At 50.3% G+C, this 18,487-nt stretch overlaps 1 protein-coding gene across 4 annotated transcripts in view; it reads right to left on the reverse strand.

The window, feature by feature from the left end:
• The window catches only part of LOC130290250 (cytochrome P450 2F2-like), a 331,651-nt gene that overhangs the window by 223,116 nt on the left and 90,048 nt on the right, over positions 1 to 18,487 (reverse strand). For 2 of the 4 annotated variants that reach the window (XM_056537606.1, XM_056537607.1), the window contains one exon: positions 13,352 to 13,472. The exons of 1 other annotated variant lie outside the window; for it this stretch is intronic. In XM_056537606.1, the coding sequence (XP_056393581.1) occupies positions 13,352 to 13,380 (29 nt within the window). In that variant the 5' untranslated portion in view covers positions 13,381 to 13,472. Of the gene's footprint in view, positions 1 to 13,351; positions 13,473 to 18,487 lie in introns of those variants that run through there. One more of the 4 variants, XM_056537604.1, reaches the window with a different exon arrangement.

Below are 18,487 nucleotides of genomic sequence, written 5' to 3' on the forward strand. Positions count from 1 at the left end.
CTTGAGTAACTACTAACATGGCCGCCATGACAGCTTCAGCACATGTTTTCAGACAACCTTTTGCAGATCCACTATGTGTTACTAAATTATATGTCCTGTATATTTTCTAATTATTTGTATCTTCAGACATGTATATGCTTTGTGTGGTATATATACCATTTATAGACTGTTCTGTATATGGATTTCAGAGGCCGGGATTTTGTATATCATCTACAAATCCATGGAGATCAAGGCCCTGAAGAGAAGCATTTGTGGAGTCACCTGCCAAACGTGGATGTTTACATTCGGATGGATGACGTGTGTTGGCAACATCATAACCCCATTGATACAGGTTTGTTTATACAGATTCTGTGGTCTTAGGGCCCCTTAGCTGGTCACCTATGAAGCCCCCTTACCCAGGAGAAGAGCAGCACAGCTGGGGCCATGTATTGGCAGATAACCTGCTGATCTGTAGGTCTTGGGACAGAATGGGCCTGAGCTCACACCCCCTCACAATGATACATAAAGCCCAGTATAAGAATACAGATAATATAATAACACCATTGGCAGATGTAGGATTATCCTGGATACTTACCATTGGCAGATATTAAGTATCCAGGACAATCATATATCTGCTAATGGTGTATAATGATATGGAGCTCTATGTGTTGTCTGATGATAGGTCATCTAGGACAGGATATGTATATTGTGAAATGTCATATTTTCTTTGTTTTCCTCTAGGATTCAGCAATGCTTAATGATAGCTGCCTGGCAGTTTTATCTAGTATGGTCATCTACGGAGGCATATCGTTGGCATCTCAGCTGTACCCAGGCTCCAGGGACCGTAGATGTAGGCGCCTTACCACCACGGTGCTGTCAGTGACCATCTTGCTGGCTAACATTATCCGTATCCTTTACAATTCACTATGTTATGTTATGGGATTAAAGGAAACTCCAGTAAATCCTTTCAGACACCATAATGACTTTTTAGGTTCTGTCCTTTGCCATTGATGGTGGGGGAGCTGGGTTATCTTGTCACTTCTGTCGTCCACCGTGAAATTGTGTTTTTCTACTAAAATATGACCCCATTCTGCAGGGTTGAGGTTATTTTCCTATATACGTCCTCCTTTCAGGGTTATCCTGTAAAATGACAGCAGTATATACCTGCACCAGCGAGTACTGCACACAGGTATGTATATTCTACCACATAGGGCGAACTTCTTCACATGGTTATGGGATCCCAATCCCAGTAATTCCCACCACTGCTTGGTGAATAAAGGGGAAGACCAAAATGGACAAACTCAAATGTTATAGGTCTGTTTTATTTTCAGTCTTCCAGAATTACGCTGACCATCCTGGAGTGGGTTGTATTGGTCTGCTCATGTATCAGCCAAATAATGTTGTATTGGGACTTCCAGGTCAGTATATGAAATCCAGATTTACAAGGTCTTCTTCACATGTAGCAGCTTTGTTGTGTCTGGGGCCTTTAAATGTCAGTGAATATGAATGGTTACAACATGTCCGGCTCTTCTTTCATTTCTTAGGTTCTTACTATGACATCCAAAAGCAACATGATCGAAGCCGAGAGCGTCCTGGCAGTTGATCCATTGACAGTGCCTCTACTAGATCGAGCACTTGAGGATCAACAAGGTGACGTGACGCCAGATGAAGCATCATCATGTGAATATATCATAGTAGACCTATTTTCAGCGGAGGATACAGCACCATCAGACTAGGAGCGATAGGTCCCCCCCTCCCCCCCCAAAAAAAATGGATAGATATATCTATCTATCTCATATCTATCTATTGTGAGAAGGTGAAAGGCATGGTGGTTGATGGTCGGTATGTGTCACCAAGGCTCCTGGTCTTGGTGAAGTAAGAGCCGGTATTTATTTAGTGTCTGTGCTGCGATGCAGACTGACACTGTGGCTGTAGTATGGCTGGAAGGCCTATCTGGGACCGCTCTTACTGGGAATGGCCAAGTGTAGGGTGGGGGCCATTCCCCACAATCCTGGCCGCCTTTTGGTGGCCTTAAAGGCCACCTGCTTCACCAGCTGAGGGGGATTTGCTAGTTGCAGCACACACTGCCAGAGAGAGCTGAGAGTGGAGTCCTTCCCTAAGAGGTTGGAAGATGGTCAACAGCCTGCCTGGAAAAGACTTGCTTGATGCTGTATGTGTCACGATGCCGGCTGGCAGGTAGTGGATCCTCTGTGCCAGAGAGGGATTGGCGAGGACCGCGCTAGTGGACCGGTTCTAAGTCACTACTGGTCTTCACCAGAGCCCGCCGCAAAGCGGGATGGTCTTGCTGCGGCGGTAGTGACCCGGTCGTATCCACTAGCAACGGGTCACCTCTCTGACTGCTGATGATAGGCGCGGTACAAGGGAGTAGACAGAAGCAAGGTCGGACGTAGCAGAAGGTCGGGGGCAGGCGGCAAGGTTCGTAGTCAGGGTGGATAGCAGAAGTTCTGGTACACAGGCTTTAGACACACAATACGCTTTCACTAGGCACAAGGGCAACAAGATCCGGCAAGGGAGTGCATGGGAGGAGGTCAGATAAAGGCAGGGAGCAGATGGAAGCCAATTAAGCTAATTGGGCCAGGCACCAATCATTGGTGCACTGGCCCTTTAAGTCTCAGAGAGCTGGCGCGCGCGCGCCCTAGAGAGCGGAGCCGCGCGCGCCAGCACATGACAGCAGGGGACCGGGACGGGTAAGTGACCTGGGATGCGATTCGCGAGCGGGCGCGTCCCGCTGTGCGAATCGCATCCCCAACGGCCATGACAGTGCAGCGCTCCCGGTCAGCGGGACTGACCGGGGCGCTGCAGGGAGAAAGGCGCCGTGAGCGCTCCGGGGAGGAGCGGGGACCCGGAGCGCTAGGCGTAACAGTACCCCCCCCTTAGGTCTCCCCTTCTCTTTGTCCGGTAACTGCCTCCCCTGGGATGAGGACACCGGGAAAGAATGGAGGGTTTCCTCAACGGCAGGCAGTACCGCAGGAGTGGGAATGGGGAGGGAGGGCAGAGGGCGAGGCCTGGCACGGGGCAGTGTGACACCAGGACGGGGGCCATGGGGAGGCACAGAGGCTTGCCTGACGGGACTGGGAGGGGGGGAGAGGCACTTCCTGTGGCAGGCAGAGTCCCTAACGACCTTAGGGGGACCGGATACAGGAGGAACCACAGGGTCACGGCAGGGAGTACTGGGAACTGGTTTAAGGCAGTCCTTGGAACAAGAGGGGCCCCAACTCTTGATCTCCCCAGTGGACCAGTCCAGGGTTGGGGAATGGTGTAGAAGCCAGGGTAGTCCAAGGAGAATTTCGGAAGTGCAATTGGGAAGGACCAAAAATTCAATTTTCTCGTGATGAGGACCGATGCACATTAGTAGGGGCTCCGTGCGGTAACGCACGGTGCAATCCAACCTGGCTCCGTTGACCGCGGAAATGTGGAGTGGCTTGACAAGACGGGTCATTGGAATGCGGAATTTATTCACCAAGGACTCCCGAATAAAATTCCCAGAAGCACCAGAGTCCAGGCAGGCCACGGCTGAGAGGGAAGAGCTAGCTGAAGTAGAAATCCGTACAGGCACCGTGAGACGTGGAGAAGCCGACTTAGCATCAAGAGACGCCACACCCACGAGAGCTGGGTGCGAGCGTGCGTTTCCCAGACGTGGAGGACGGATAGGGCAATCCACCAAAAAATGTTCGGTACTGGCACAGTACAGACAAAGATTCTCTTCCTTACGGCGATTCCTCTCTTCCAGGGTCAGGCGAGACCGATCCACTTGCATGGCCTCCTCGGCGGGAGGCCTAGGCGCAGATTGCAGTGGAGACTGTGGGAGAGGTGTCCAGAGATCTAAGTCTTTTTCCTGGCGGAGCTCTTGATGTCTCTCAGAAAAACGCATGTCAATGCGAGTGGCTAGATGAATGAGTTCATGTAGATTAGCAGGAGTTTCTCGTGCGGCCAGAACATCTTTAATGTTGCTGGATAGGCCTTTTTTAAAGGTCGCGCAGAGGGCCTCATTATTCCAGGATAGTTCAGAAGCAAGAGTACGGAATTGTATGGCGTACTCGCCAACGGAAGAATTACCCTGGACCAGGTTCAACAGGGCAGTCTCAGCAGAAGAGGCTCGGGCAGGTTCCTCAAAGACACTTCGAATTTCCGAGAAGAAGGAGTGTACAGAGGCAGTGACGGGGTCATTGCGGTCCCAGAGCGGTGTGGCCCATGACAGAGCTTTTCCAGACAGAAGGCTGACTACGAAAGCCACCTTAGACCTTTCAGTAGGAAACTGGTCCGACATCATCTCCAAGTGCAGAGAACATTGCGAAAGGAAGCCACGGCAAAACTTAGAGTCCCCATTAAATTTGTCCGGCAAGGACAGGCGGAGGCTAGGAGTGGCCACTCGCTGCGGAAGGGGTGCAGGAGCTGGCGGAGGAGATGATTGCTGCTGAAGTTGCGACTGAAGTTGCTGCACAATGGTGAATACTTCCGACAGCTGGTGGGTTAGATGGGCGATCTGTCGGGATTGCTGGGCGACCACCGTGGTGATATCAGAGATATAAGGCAGAGGGACGTCAGCGGGATCCATGGCCGGATCTACTGTCACGATGCCGGCTGGCAGGTAGTGGATCCTCTGTGCCAGAGAGGGATTGGCGAGGACCGCGCTAGTGGACCGGTTCTAAGTCACTACTGGTCTTCACCAGAGCCCGCCGCAAAGCGGGATGGTCTTGCTGCGGCGGTAGTGACCCGGTCGTATCCACTAGCAACGGGTCACCTCTCTGACTGCTGATGATAGGCGCGGTACAAGGGAGTAGACAGAAGCAAGGTCGGACGTAGCAGAAGGTCGGGGGCAGGCGGCAAGGTTCGTAGTCAGGGTGGATAGCAGAAATTCTGGTACACAGGCTTTAGACACACAATACGCTTTCACTAGGCACAAGGGCAACAAGATCCGGCAAGGGAGTGCATGGGAGGAGGTCAGATAAAGGCAGGGAGCAGATGGAAGCCAATTAAGCTAATTGGGCCAGGCACCAATCATTGGTGCACTGGCCCTTTAAGTCTCAGAGAGCTGGCGCGCGCGCGCCCTAGAGAGCGGAGCCGCGCGCGCCAGCACATGACAGCAGGGGACCGGGACGGGTAAGTGACCTGGGATGCGATTCGCGAGCGGGCGCGTCCCGCTGTGCGAATCGCATCCCCAACGGCCATGACAGTGCAGCGCTCCCGGTCAGCGGGACTGACCGGGGCGCTGCAGGGAGAAAGGCGCCGTGAGCGCTCCGGGGAGGAGCGGGGACCCGGAGCGCTAGGCGTAACAGTATGGCATGGACTCTTGTGTGAACAAACACCTATAGAATACAGGCGGACTTTTGTTACGTTTTCCTTTGTTCTGCATTTAAAGACTGTTTGCCAAGTGTGAATAAAACACTGAACTTTGATTTGAAAAATACTGTTTCCTTGCCTCTATACTGCAACCACACCTATCTGCATGAGCGATTCATCACATTTGGTGAATGACACGGGCAACGCAGTAAGGTCAGCGATTGAGTTGCAGCACGCTGTTTGCGAAGAACGGAGCCTGGGATTACTTGTTGGAGTTGTTGCTAGGGGCAACGATCCTGCCGACAAGTGACTGACAGTACAGCGGGAGTGTTTTCTCCAAAGAGTCAAGGCAAAGCAGTATCGCCAAAATGAAGGTGGTTATAAAAGCATTTCAGAGGCTTGTGTTAGAGTTAGCCCACCAACATGTTCTAAGGGGGCACCTGGGCCTGCAGAAGATACAGGACCAAATTTTGCAGCGTTTTTACTGGCCCAACGTGTATAAGAAGGTTGAAAGGTATTGTGAATCTTGCCCAACATGCCAAATAACTAGCCCCAGGCCACATTACCGTAGTCCCCTGGTCCCCCTCCCGATTATCGAGGTCCTGTTTGAACGGCTTGCTATGAATATAGTAGGCCCGTTGCGGAAATCCGCTAGGGGCCACCAACACATCCTGGTTGTCCTGGACTATGCTACTCGGTATCCCGAGGCGCTACCTCTGCGACATACCTCTGCCATACTCATAGCTAAGGAGCTAATGGAGATGTTATCCCAAGTGGGCTTACTTAAAGAGGTGTTGACTGACCAGGTAACCCCGTTTATGCCAAAGGTAATGAAAGAGCTCATAAGTTACTGCAGGTAAAACAACTGTGGTGGCGTTGGGGGATAAAGCCTTGTGGGGTGTAGGGTAGTTAGGGTGTTGCTGTTCAGAATTATAAAGGGCGCTGTTAACCCTTGTCACTCGTGACGCCAGGGTGTGGGTTAAATTCTGTAATCTTGATTGGCCTATTGCCACCCTTCCCAAGAGCAATAGGTGAATGTAGAATAAAGGATTGTCCACAACCCCTATTAACTGGAAACTTGCAGGAACTTTTACTGAAGAATTTCTGTACATGCAGCAATAGTAACAGTCCAGATAACAGAGTCTCTACAGATATAGTTGAGCAGGGATAGACAGATGGTTGGGATCAGATAAGCTCAATTTAGCTTCTCAGAGATTTGGCAGCATAGATCCGAAGGATTTAAGGGTGCGTTTAGGTCCCGTAATCTTGCGGGGAGTAGCGGGGAATTGCTTAGTATAACCGCTTTGATATAGGCTGAGGCCGCAAGGCTTTGGCCTAGTATATTGTCTTGTAAGCTGCGGAGGTCCTACCTCTTCCAGAATGAGCAACCCAAGAGAGCGATCAAGATGGTGCAGCTCCCTTATATGGGCAGGGGCTGGCCATTTTGGATTGGTCCATAACAACTGTCACTCACCGTTACATTGCATTGTGGGTGAACACGTCATGAGAACCTCCAAAGGTCCTGTAGCAAAACCATAGAGTTCTAACCCTAATCACATGACCCGCAGGTCCTGCTACGCTGAACGGGTAGGCATTTGAATATATACATATTTATACTTATATTTATATGAACTTCTATACAAATACAAACTAACCAAGGGGTGACAAGGGGATAACTATAGAAGAGGGACCTCGACGTTCCTAGGGACTCTGACTATGGGGACCTCTACAAAGGTACAGTATGAAATACGGTACCGGGAAACCACACAACTACGGACCTCCGTGTACCACCCGCAGACGGAATGCCTGGTAGAAAGGTTTAACCAAACATTAAAAAATATGTTAAAGCGGGTGGTGGCTAGAGATGGGAAAAATTGGGATCTTTTGCTGCCCTATCTCATGTTCGCAGTGCGAGAAGTGCCCCAGGCTTCTACTGGGTTCTCGCCCTCAGACATCCACGTGGTCTGTTAGACCTAGCTAAAGAGGCATCGGAACAACAGCCCACGCCACACAAAAGTGTAGTTGAATATGTCACTCAGTTGCAGGAACGGATGGAAACAGTGTTGCCCTTGGTTAGGGAACATATGGTAGTAGCTAAGCAAGCTCAGAGTAGAGTTTATAATCGTCAGGCTCGGGTTCGGAATTTTAACCTGGGAGATTGTGTTCTTGTTCTGGTACCAGCGGTAGACAGCAAGTTTCTGGCTAGGTGGCAGGGTCCCTTCGAAGTGATCGAAAAGGTAGGGGAGGTGACACACAGGGTACACCACCCCGGGCGAAGGAAGCCAGAGCAAGTGTACCATGTAAACTTGTTGAAACCCTGGAGAGATAGGGAGACTAGTGTGGATGACAGCCCCCAGCCAGGTTTGTTAGGGGTGGAGTTTCCCTTCCCTCAGTCTGGTTCAGTTGCCACAGTGAAAATTGCTGACAGCCTTTCCTCTGCAAAGACTCAGGAGGCAAGGGAGTTCGTCAGTAGGAACACAGATGTGTTCTTGGACCTTCCTGGACGTACTTTTGTCATCCGCCATGACATAGTCACTGAACCCCAGGTAAAAATACAGTTGAAACCATACCGGGTACCTGAGTCACGGCGACAAGCCATCTATGAAGAAGTACAGCAGATGTTAAAATTGGATGTCATCGAGGAGTCAAAAAGTGAGTGGGCCAGTCCAATAGTCTTAATACCGAAGCCAGACGGTGCGCTGCAGTTCTGTAACAATCTCCGCAAACTTAATGAGGTGTCCAAGTTTGATGCATATCCCATGCCCAGAGTTGATGAGCTTCTTGAAAGGCTAGGACAGGCTCGGTAGTTTTTCTGTTTTGGACCTCACAAAAGGGTACTGGCAGGTGCCCTTGACGGAGGCTGCCAAAGAGAAAATAGCCTTTGTCACACCAGAAGGTTTATTTCAGTAGAAGGTGTTACCCTTTGGTGTACATGGCGCTCCCACTACGTTTCAAAGGCTAATGGATATTGTACTTCGGCCACATCGTCGGAATGCCTCAGCTTATCTGGACGATATCATCATCCACAGTACAGACTGGGAAAGTCACCTTCCAAAAGAACAGGCAGTGGTAGACTACCTTAGGAGGCCGGGTTAACTGCTAACCCCAAAAATGTGCCATAGGTTGGAAGAGACAAATACCTGGGGTTTGTCATTGGGCGTGAAGTTGTCAAACCCCAGGTAAACAAAATAGAGGCTATCCGGAATTGGCCCCGAGCTGTCACTACCCGACAGGTGAAGTCATTTCTAGGAATGGTGGGTTACTATATGAGATTCATCCCCCATTTTACTACAGTGACTGTGCCCATAACAGACCTCCTAAAGGGATGCAAGTCCGTAATGGTGCACTGGAACGCACAGGCAGAGCAGGCCCTATATGTTTGTGACACCAGACTTCAAAAGGGAATTTGTGGTACAGACCGATGCCTCTGAGGTAGGTCTTGGTACTGTACTCTCCCAAGAAGTCAATGGGGTAGAGCATCCCGTTGTCTTTCTCAGCCACAAACTGACCCCGGCCAAGACCATGTCTAGTATAGTGAGAGAGAGTGCCTGGCCATTAAGTGGTCACTCGAGTCTCTCCACTATTATCTGTTGGGCAGGAAGTTTTGTCTTGTGACGGATCATTCCCCCCTTAAGTGGATGTGCCAGGCCAAGGACAAAAATGTCAGGGTCACCAGGTGGTTTCTGTCATTACAGAATTTCAAGTTTAGGGTTGAACACAGAGTGGGTCGTATGCTAGGCAATGCCGATGCCCTATCACGAGTCCACTGTTGCGCCCACTCAGGCTTGAACAAAGGGGGGGTATGTGAGAAGGTGAAAGGCATTGTGGTTCATGGGCGATATATGTCACCAAGGCTCCTGTGTCTGTGCTGCGATGGAGACTGACACTCTGGCCATAATATAGCTGGATGGCCAATCGGGACAGCTCTTACTGGGAATGATCAAGTGAAGGGTGGGGATCATACCCCACAATCCAGGCCGCCTTTTGGTGGCTTTATGACAAATACGTTTTTATTGGAGTTTGACAATAAAAATATAACAAGACAGTTTAAAACAATCTATTGCTTACACAGAAGACCTGAATGAGTAGGGGTACACAATTCCATGCAGGAGTGGCCAGCCGTCCCTTAAGAATAAAACGCAACCTCCATAAGGAAGCCGCCACCAGCACATCCCCATAAACACCATAACACTGCTCACAACAGCCACAACCATCAAAGGGATACATTAATATAGAGGGAAGGCATGGCCCCCACTGCACTAATTTAAACACCAGCTCAAAATATCCCCTTATTACCCAATCATGCCGGTCACAATAACACCAATAGACGTACAGTAAAAGGAATACAAGACAAAAGAAAGAAGCAAAGTCGAAGAACACAATAAGAGAAGGGTTCAGTAGGACAAACAAGTAGGAAAAGTAAGAAAAGAATAAGAAAGTCAGGAGGAGGGGAGGCGGGGGAACGGGTAAGGAAGGGAGGGAGGGAAGAGAAGCCACCATGGAAAGGACATATGAACTAACATAACCAAGTTAGAAATTCTGCCGATTCCCTATTACTGTCCCAGGAGGCCCAGACCACCGTAAAGACATCCAATTTGTCATTATCAGTAGCTACCATCTCCTCCATCCTACGAATCCTATTTATCGTTTCTACCAGCTCGACTCTCGTGGGCGTCACCGTAGTCTTCCAGTGGCGAGGGATAACCGCTCTTGCAGCACCAAGAAAGTGCCTCAGGAGACGCTTTTTTGCCCCAGACAAAGAGCCAGGCAATAGAGAGAGAAGGGTTATGGCGGGGTCAGGAGAGATCGAGCCCGAGGAAACCCTCGTCCCAGAAGGAATGGATTAGAGGGCAATCCCACCAGGTATGAAGGTAAGAACCCAATCCCTGACCACAACGCCAACACATCGCCGGTACCGTAGGGAAAATCCTATGTAAGTGGCCAGGACATCTATACCACCGACATAGAACCTTGAAATTATGCTCCTGTATCCTAGAGGAAAGAGAAGCCCTGTGTGTCAGAGTAAAAATCTTAACTATCTCGGAGTCAGAGAAAACACGATCCAGATCCGTCTCCCATCGAGCAATAAAGTCTGGTTTGATCGGGTCGTCTACTGTACTTCGCAGCATCGCGTAGACTGAGGAAATGGTATGTATAGGTGGAGAGGAAAGAGTGCACAGTCTCAAAACCAGTCAGTGATCTATGTAATTGTGAGTTCGGATGCAGGGATAGTTAGTATGACCGAAGGAGCTCATAGGTAAACCATGAACCAGGAGAGTCAGTATTGAGGGAAGCCAGGGGGACCAGGGTAGAGGAGGTGGTCACCACACGCAATCTGGGAAGGGAAGCAGCGGAACAGGACAATAAGGCAAGGACTGCCGTGTCATGAACAAGAGCCGGATTACTAAACAGAGGAGTGAGGGGTCCAGGGCGGGATGAAATGTCTGAGGTATGTAGGATGGAGTGCCACAGTGTCCGGGAGTCCCGCGCCTCCCCTCTCCCGGCTCCGTATCAGGATCTGATAACGTAATCTAGGACCACCCACGGACCAAATGAATCTGGTTATCATGGAGCGGAGCCTGGAGAAGAAGGACACCGGAATCCGAAAGGGCAGCGTCTGCATAAGATATAGTAAACGTGGTAAAACATCCATCTTGACAACTGCCATCCTGCCAAACCATGAGAGCGTGAGCTTGCCCCAGGAGGAGAAGTCCCATTTCAGTGAGCTCAGTAAGGGGAGATAATTAATATGGAACAAGGAGGAAAGATCAGGTCCCAATTGTATGCCTAAATACGTAATTGTGTTGTGTGGAGTTTTGAAGGGAAATTGGGAGGTGAGCTCAGTAAAGACATCTTGGGGCATGGAGATGTTGAGAAGTTCCGATTTATGTGAGTTAATATTGAAATTACTCAAAGCACCATAGTCTGCGAACTCGGAAAGAATAACAGGGATGGAAATACGAGGGGAGGAAACATATGACAGTATGTCGTCAGCAATAAGCGACAGCTTATAAGTGGAGGAACGGAAGGAGAGACCCCTGATGGAGTCGTTCTGTCTCAATGCCACAGCCAAATATTCCATCGCAATCACATAAAGAAGCGGGGATAGGGAGGCAATCCTGCCGTGTCCCATTTCTAACATCAAACGGGGCCGACAGCACACCATTCACCTTAACTTGGGCTGTTACACCTCCATAAAGGGCCAGGATATGGTTGTGAAACCTAGGTCCCTTCCCCATATGGGCCAAAGCCAGATCCAGAAACTCCCAACCTACTCTATCGAAGGCCTTTTCAGCGTCTATAGAAAGAAGGCAAAAGGGAAGGCTTTTGGATTTGGCTGCGGCAATGAGAGAGTATGACTTCAAGGTATTATCCCTAGCTTCGCGGCCCATGACAAAGCCCACTTGATCAGTATGTATAAGTGAGGGTAGTAAGGGGCCTAAACGTAAGGCCAAGATCTTAGAGTACAATTTGAGATCTATATTAAGGAGCGAAATGGGTCGATAATTACTAAAGCTAGAAGGGTCTTTATTAGGTTTCGGGAGCACCGTGATATGGGCAGCTAGAGCCTGAGGAGGGAAGCGAGCACCATCACTTATAGAATTAAAAGATCGTAATAAAGGAGGAGCTACCATGCCAGAGAACAGTTTACAAAATCGAGCCATAAACCCATCGGGTCCCGGACTCTTACCGTTTTTCAAAACTTTGATGGCGTCGGTCACCTCCCCAAGCTCCAGCGGCCGCTCCAGATGCTCCCAAGATGAGGAGGACAGAGCAGAAAGAGTATGGTGGTCTAAGTAAGAATTAATTTTATCATGCAAAGCAGAAACAGGGAGATCCGAATATCTACCCTTGATATTATATAAGGATTGATAATAGGTTCGGAACTCTTCAATAGTGTTGAGCGGCATAGGCCATATTCGAATTTGCGATATTTTGCGAATATATGGACGATTATTCCTCATATATTCGCTAAATTCACATATTTGTAATATTCACGTTTTATTTCCGCATATGCGAACATTCACCTATGCGAAAATTTGCATATATAAAAATTACCATATGCGAATGTTTGCATATGCGAAAATTTGCACGCCAGTCTCACACAGTAGTATTAGAGCCTTCTTTACACCACACAAGCTGGAAGCAGAGAGGGGTGATCACTGAGATGTGTACTGTGAAAAAAAAATTTAAATACGAATATTCGTAATTACGAATATATAGTGCTATATTCGCGAATATTCCTGAATTAGCGAATATGCGATATTCGCGAATAAAATTCATATTGCGAATATTCGCGAGCAACACTACTCTTCAACAATCTGCGGTGTTGAGTGTAATTTTCCGGACGTGGGAGATGTCAGGGATAAGATGTAAGGGGTGGACAATCGTGAGTGTAAAGCCCTGGAGAGCCAGGAGCCAGCCTTGTCAGCGTACTCGTAGTATCCCCTATGCACCCTTTCCCTTAAGCAAAACAATCTCCTATCTAAACAAGTGAGTATCTGTTGTCGAACAGAGGAAATTTGGGCCCTAGTGGCATCATTATAAGATCTCTTATTTGATGCTTCCAAGGAGGCTAGGGAGTCAAAGAGAGTACGTAATTGGCTAGCATGCTCTTTTTTGAGACGGGAGCCATGAGCTATAAATATGCCATGGACCGTACACTTCAACGCTTCCCATTGAGTAGGCGCCGAGGTAGCGTCGGAGGCATGGATTTCCAAAAATTCAGAGATCACTCTTTTGACTTCCTGCACACATAAAACATCCTTAAGAAGATGATCATTTAGCCTCCAGGAGAACGCACGGGGAGCACTAGGAGATAATTGTATGCTGACAAGGACCGGGGCATGGTCCAACCATACTATCGGGGCAATAGATGCGCGTGGGTAAAGAGAAAGGAGATGATGGCTAAGGAACACCATATCTAGGCGACTATAGGATTTATGGGCAGGTGAAAAAAAGGTAAAGTCCCTAACCCTGGGGTGATTCGCGCGTCACACGTCCACCAACCGGCGATCAAGGAGTTCTTTCCTCAGTCTACGCAAAGCTGCAAAGGACAAAGAGGACTTACCAGTGGATGTGTCCAAGAGATGATCCCATACCCAGTTGAAATCAACCCCCAAGATTATCTGCGAGGAGCCAGCAAATTCATCCAGAAGATGGAGGACCTTAGAGGCAAAGGAAACCTGTCCCTGGTTAGGAAAATAAACAGAGGCAACGGTGAATACATGGGAGGAATGAGAGAATTGTATAAACACATAGCGACCATGAGGGTCACATGATGATTTCAATACAGTAGGCTGGAAGGACCTATGAAAGGCTATAGACACCCCTTTAGATTTAGAATCAGTAGACATTGTGTGAAACCATACTGGATATAACCGGTCATTAATCACCGGGCAACTAGTAGATAGAAAATGCGTTTCCTGAAACAGGACAATTAACACCTTTTGCTTATGTAGGTACCTAGATATTTGGCGTCGCTTTTCAGGGACATTCAGACCCTTCACATTAAACGAACAGACAGATAATGTATCCATGGTGGTTCACCAAGGGTCAGGGGGACAGGGAGGATAGGGAGGGGCAGAAAAGGGGTAAAAGGGAAGGGTAGGAGAAGGGAAGAGGTGAAAGAGAAGAGACAAACCAAGAGAGAAGATAAGAGAGAAAGAAAGGAAGGACCGAAACAAGAGAAATAAACATATACGAAAAAACATAAAAGTTTTGGTAACAGCACTAACAGTGAACAGAATACTAGCCACTAGGAGAGCAGCATAAGGCGGTATCCCACCCACCGCCGGGTTCTTGGCAGGGCAATACCAGCCCATCTCAGCCCAAGGTAAAGGCAATCTAAGGTATGACCGAACAAGCAGTCAGAAACTATAAATCACCCCAATTACCCTCCGTCTCTGCCATTGAGATGTATTGAGGGGGCATGTCGGCCGGCGCTTCGTGCGGGGGTGGACACCCGCTATCTGGCCGGAGAGCCGGGGCCCTGTACAGAGAGATCGCAGGGGGCCCCAGCGGTCAGACCCCCCGCGATCTCAAACTTATCCCCTATCCTTAGGATAGGGGATACGTTTTTCACCACTAGACTACCCCTTTAAGTCAGGACCTTGTGTGAAGCGGCCACAGAGAGGCGGAGATATGAGCTGTAGGCTCCCAGCCCTGCCACTCAACCCAGTACCTGCGCATCCAGAGGCAGCAAGTAGTGCAGTGATTCCCAACCGTGATTTTATTTATTTTTTATTTCCCTCCCCGGCACCGCAGGGGGGAGGGAAGCTACGATGTGCGTGCGCCTGAGGCTGTAACAAGACCTGCGATGATGTCACCGTCATGTGATCAGTCACATGGAGGAGGAGGAATCACATGATCAGGGGCTGCTGTTCTAGGCTTCAGCGTACCCCTACGTCCCCCAGCGTCCCTTAGCTTCCCCCTTTCCCCTGCGGCCCAGAGAGGGGAAGTATGCAAAAGCTGAGCCGGGCCGGTGTAGTTACCCGTGCCCCAGCGTCCCCCTCTCCCCTGCGGCGCAGTGAATAATTGCCCTGCCGGAGCCGGTGCCCTGCCAGAGATTGGAAGAACAGGGAAGAAAAATGGCTTGCTTGAGGTACTGTACCATATCCATTCTCCCCCCCCTCACCCATGTGCATCCCCCCTCACCCTTGCATATCCCCCCTCACCCAAGTGCATCCCCCCTCACCCATGTGCATCCCCCCTCACCCATGTGCATTCCCCCCTCACCCATGTGAATCCCCCCTCACCCATGTGCATCCCCCTCACCCATGTGCACCCCCCCTCACCCATGTGCATCCCCCCTCTCACCAATGTGCATCCCCCCCTCACCCATGTGCATCCCCCCTCACCCATGTGCATCCCCCTCACCCATGTCCACCCCCCTCTCACCCATACCCACCCCCTTCTCCCCCATGTGCATCCCCCCTCACCCATGTGCATCCCCCCTCACCCATGTGCATCCCCTCCTCACCCATATGCATCCCCCCTCTCACCCATGTTCACCCCTCATTGTCCACCCCTCTGACCACATACTTGTCACCCATGTACACCCCTCTGTCCCTTTGTCACCCGTTACCACCTTGTCACTCCTGTCCACCCCTCTGTCACCCATGTACACCCCTCTACACCCCTCTGCCACCCATTTACACCCCTCTGCCGCCCATGTCCACCCCTCTGCCAGCCATGTACACTCCTCTACACCCCTCTGCCACCCATGTACACTCCTCTACACCCCTCTGTCACCCATGTACACTCCTCTACATCTCTCTGTCACCCATGTACACTCCTCTACACCCCTCTGTCACCCATGTACACTCCTCTACACCCCTGTCACCCATGTACACTCCTCTACATCTCTCTGTCACCCATGTACACTCCTCTACACCCCTCTGTCACCCATGTACACTCCCCTACACCCCTCTGCAACCCATGTACACACCTTTACACCCTTCTGCAACCATGTACAGCCCTCTACACTCCTCTGCCACCCATGTACACTCCTCTATACCCCTCTGTCACCCATATACACTCCTCTACATCTCTCTGTCACCCATGTACACTCCTCTATACCCCTCTGTCACCCATGTACACTCCTCTACACCCCTCTGTCACCCATGTACACTCCTCTACACCCCTGTCACCCATGTACACTTCTCTACACCCCTCTGCCACCCATGTACACTCCTCTACACCCCTCTGTCACCCATGTACACTCCTCTTTACCCCTCTGTCACCCATGTATACCCCTCTACACCCCTCTGTCACCCATCTACACTCCCCTATACCCCTCTGTCACCCATGTACACTCCTCTACACCCCTCTGCAACCAATGTACACCCCTTTACACCCCTCTGCAACCCATGTACACCCCTCTACACTCCTCTGCCACCCATGTACACTCCTCTATACCCTTCTGTCACCCATGTATACCCCTCTACACCCCTCTGTCACCCATGTATACCCCTCTACACCCCTGTCACCCATGTACACTCCTCTACACCCCTCTGCAACCCATGTACACCCCTTTACACCCCTCTGCAACCCATGTACACCCCTTTGCCACCCATGTACACCCCTTTATACCCCTCTGCCACCCATGTACACTCCTCTACACCCCTGTCACCCATGTACACTCCTCTACACCCCTCTGTCACCCATGTACACTCCTCAATACCCCTCTGTCACCCATGTAGACTACTCTACAACCCTCTGCCACCACTGTAAACCCGTCTATCATCCCCTACACCCCTCTTTCACCCCCATGTACTCCTCTACACACCTGTCTCCCATGAACACCCCTTTGTCACCCATGTACACCCCTCTGTCACCCCCATGTACACTCCTCTACACATGTGCACCCCCCCTCACCCATGTGCATCCCCCCTCTCACCCATGTGCATCCCCCCTCACCCATGTGCATCCCCCCCTCACCCATGTGCATCCCCCCTCACCCATGTCCACCCCCCTCTCACCCATATCCACCCCCCTCTCCCCCATGTGCATCCCCTCCTCACCCATATGCATCCCCCCTCTCACCCATGTTCACCCCTCATTGTCCACCCCTCTGACCACATACTTGTCACCCATGTACACCCCTCTGTCCCTTTGTCACCCGTTACCACCTTGTCACTCCTGTCCACCCCTCTGTCACCCATGTACACCCCTCTACACCCCTCTGCCACCCATTTACACCCCTCTGCCACCCATGTCCACCCCTCTGCCACCCATGTACACTCCTCTACACCCCTCTGCCACCCATGTACACTCCTCTACACCCCTCTGTCACCCATATACACTCCTCTACATCTCTCTGTCACCCATGTACACTCCTCTACACCCCTCTGTCACCCATGTACACTCCTCTACACCCCTGTCACCCATGTACACTCCTCTACACCCCTCTGTCACCCATGTACACTCCTCAATACCCCTCTGTCACCCATGTAGACTACTCTACAACCCTCTGCCACCACTGTAAACCCATCTATCACCCCCTATACCCCTCTGTCACCCCCATGTACACTCCTCTACACACCTGTCTCCCATGTACACCCCTTTATACCCCTCTGCCACCCATGTACACCGCTTTACACCCCTCTGCCACCCATGTACAATCCTTTACACCCCTCTGTCACTCCTCTACACACCTGTCTCCCATGTACACCCCTTTGTCACCCATGTACAGCCCTCTGTCTCCCCCATACACTCCTCTACACACCTGTCTCCCATGTACACCCCCTCTGTTACCCCTTTACACCTATATGCCCCTGTATTCCTCTTCACTTGTAAAAGGGGAATCTGGAGGATGATGCTGGTAAAGTGCGGAGCCTAATAGGTTTGTTTTGCAGGTTTAACGGTGAAGAGTTGTGGCTGGAAGAAATGGTCAGGACGGTCCAGACCAGACAAATGACGCTGATCAGAGAAGATGTCATTGGTGAGTTGCTGTATAAAGCAGCACTTTAAACTACATATCCACTGATAAATAGATATTGGAATTTTTGTGCACTGTGGCTTTTAAAAAAAAGGTCAGGGTGCCCCGCGAAAAAAAAAATTCCGGAGGGGTGCCCTGAGCCGAAAAAGGTTGGGAAACACTGGTATACAGGATTTGGTCAGTAACCGTATGATGGTAATATGTAAGGTGTAAGGTGTTAATATCAGTCTAAGTATAGAGGACTTGGTCAGTTACAGTGTGATGGTAATATTTCTTTTCCTCCCATACTATTGTAAGGCTGGGTGCACACTACATTTTGTAACTACGGTTCCCGTATACGGCTGGGAGAAGGGGGGGCGTGGCTTAATCGCGGCGCCCGCACTCAGCCGTATAGGGGAACCGTATTTAATGTATGTCTATGAGCCGACCGGAGTGAACCGCAGCCTGCGGTTGGCTGCTTTTTTGGCCGTATGCGGTTTCCTGACCATAGGCAAAAACACGGTCGACCACGTTTTTGCCTGCGGTCGGGAAACCGCATACGGACGAAAAAGCAGCCGACCGGAGGCTGTGGTTCACTCCGGTCGGCTCATAGACATGCATTACATACGGTTCCCCTATACGGCTGAGTGCGGGCGCCGCGATTAAGCCACGCCCCCCCCCCCTTCTTCCAGCCGTATACGGGAACCGGAGTTACAAAACGTAGTGTGAACCCAGCCTTACTAGGTAAATGTATGACTTACCGTATTTTTCGCCGTATAAGACGCA

Source organism: Hyla sarda, chromosome 9 (assembly GCF_029499605.1).
Source record: "Hyla sarda isolate aHylSar1 chromosome 9, aHylSar1.hap1, whole genome shotgun sequence".
Lineage (NCBI taxonomy): Eukaryota > Metazoa > Chordata > Amphibia > Anura > Hylidae > Hyla > Hyla sarda.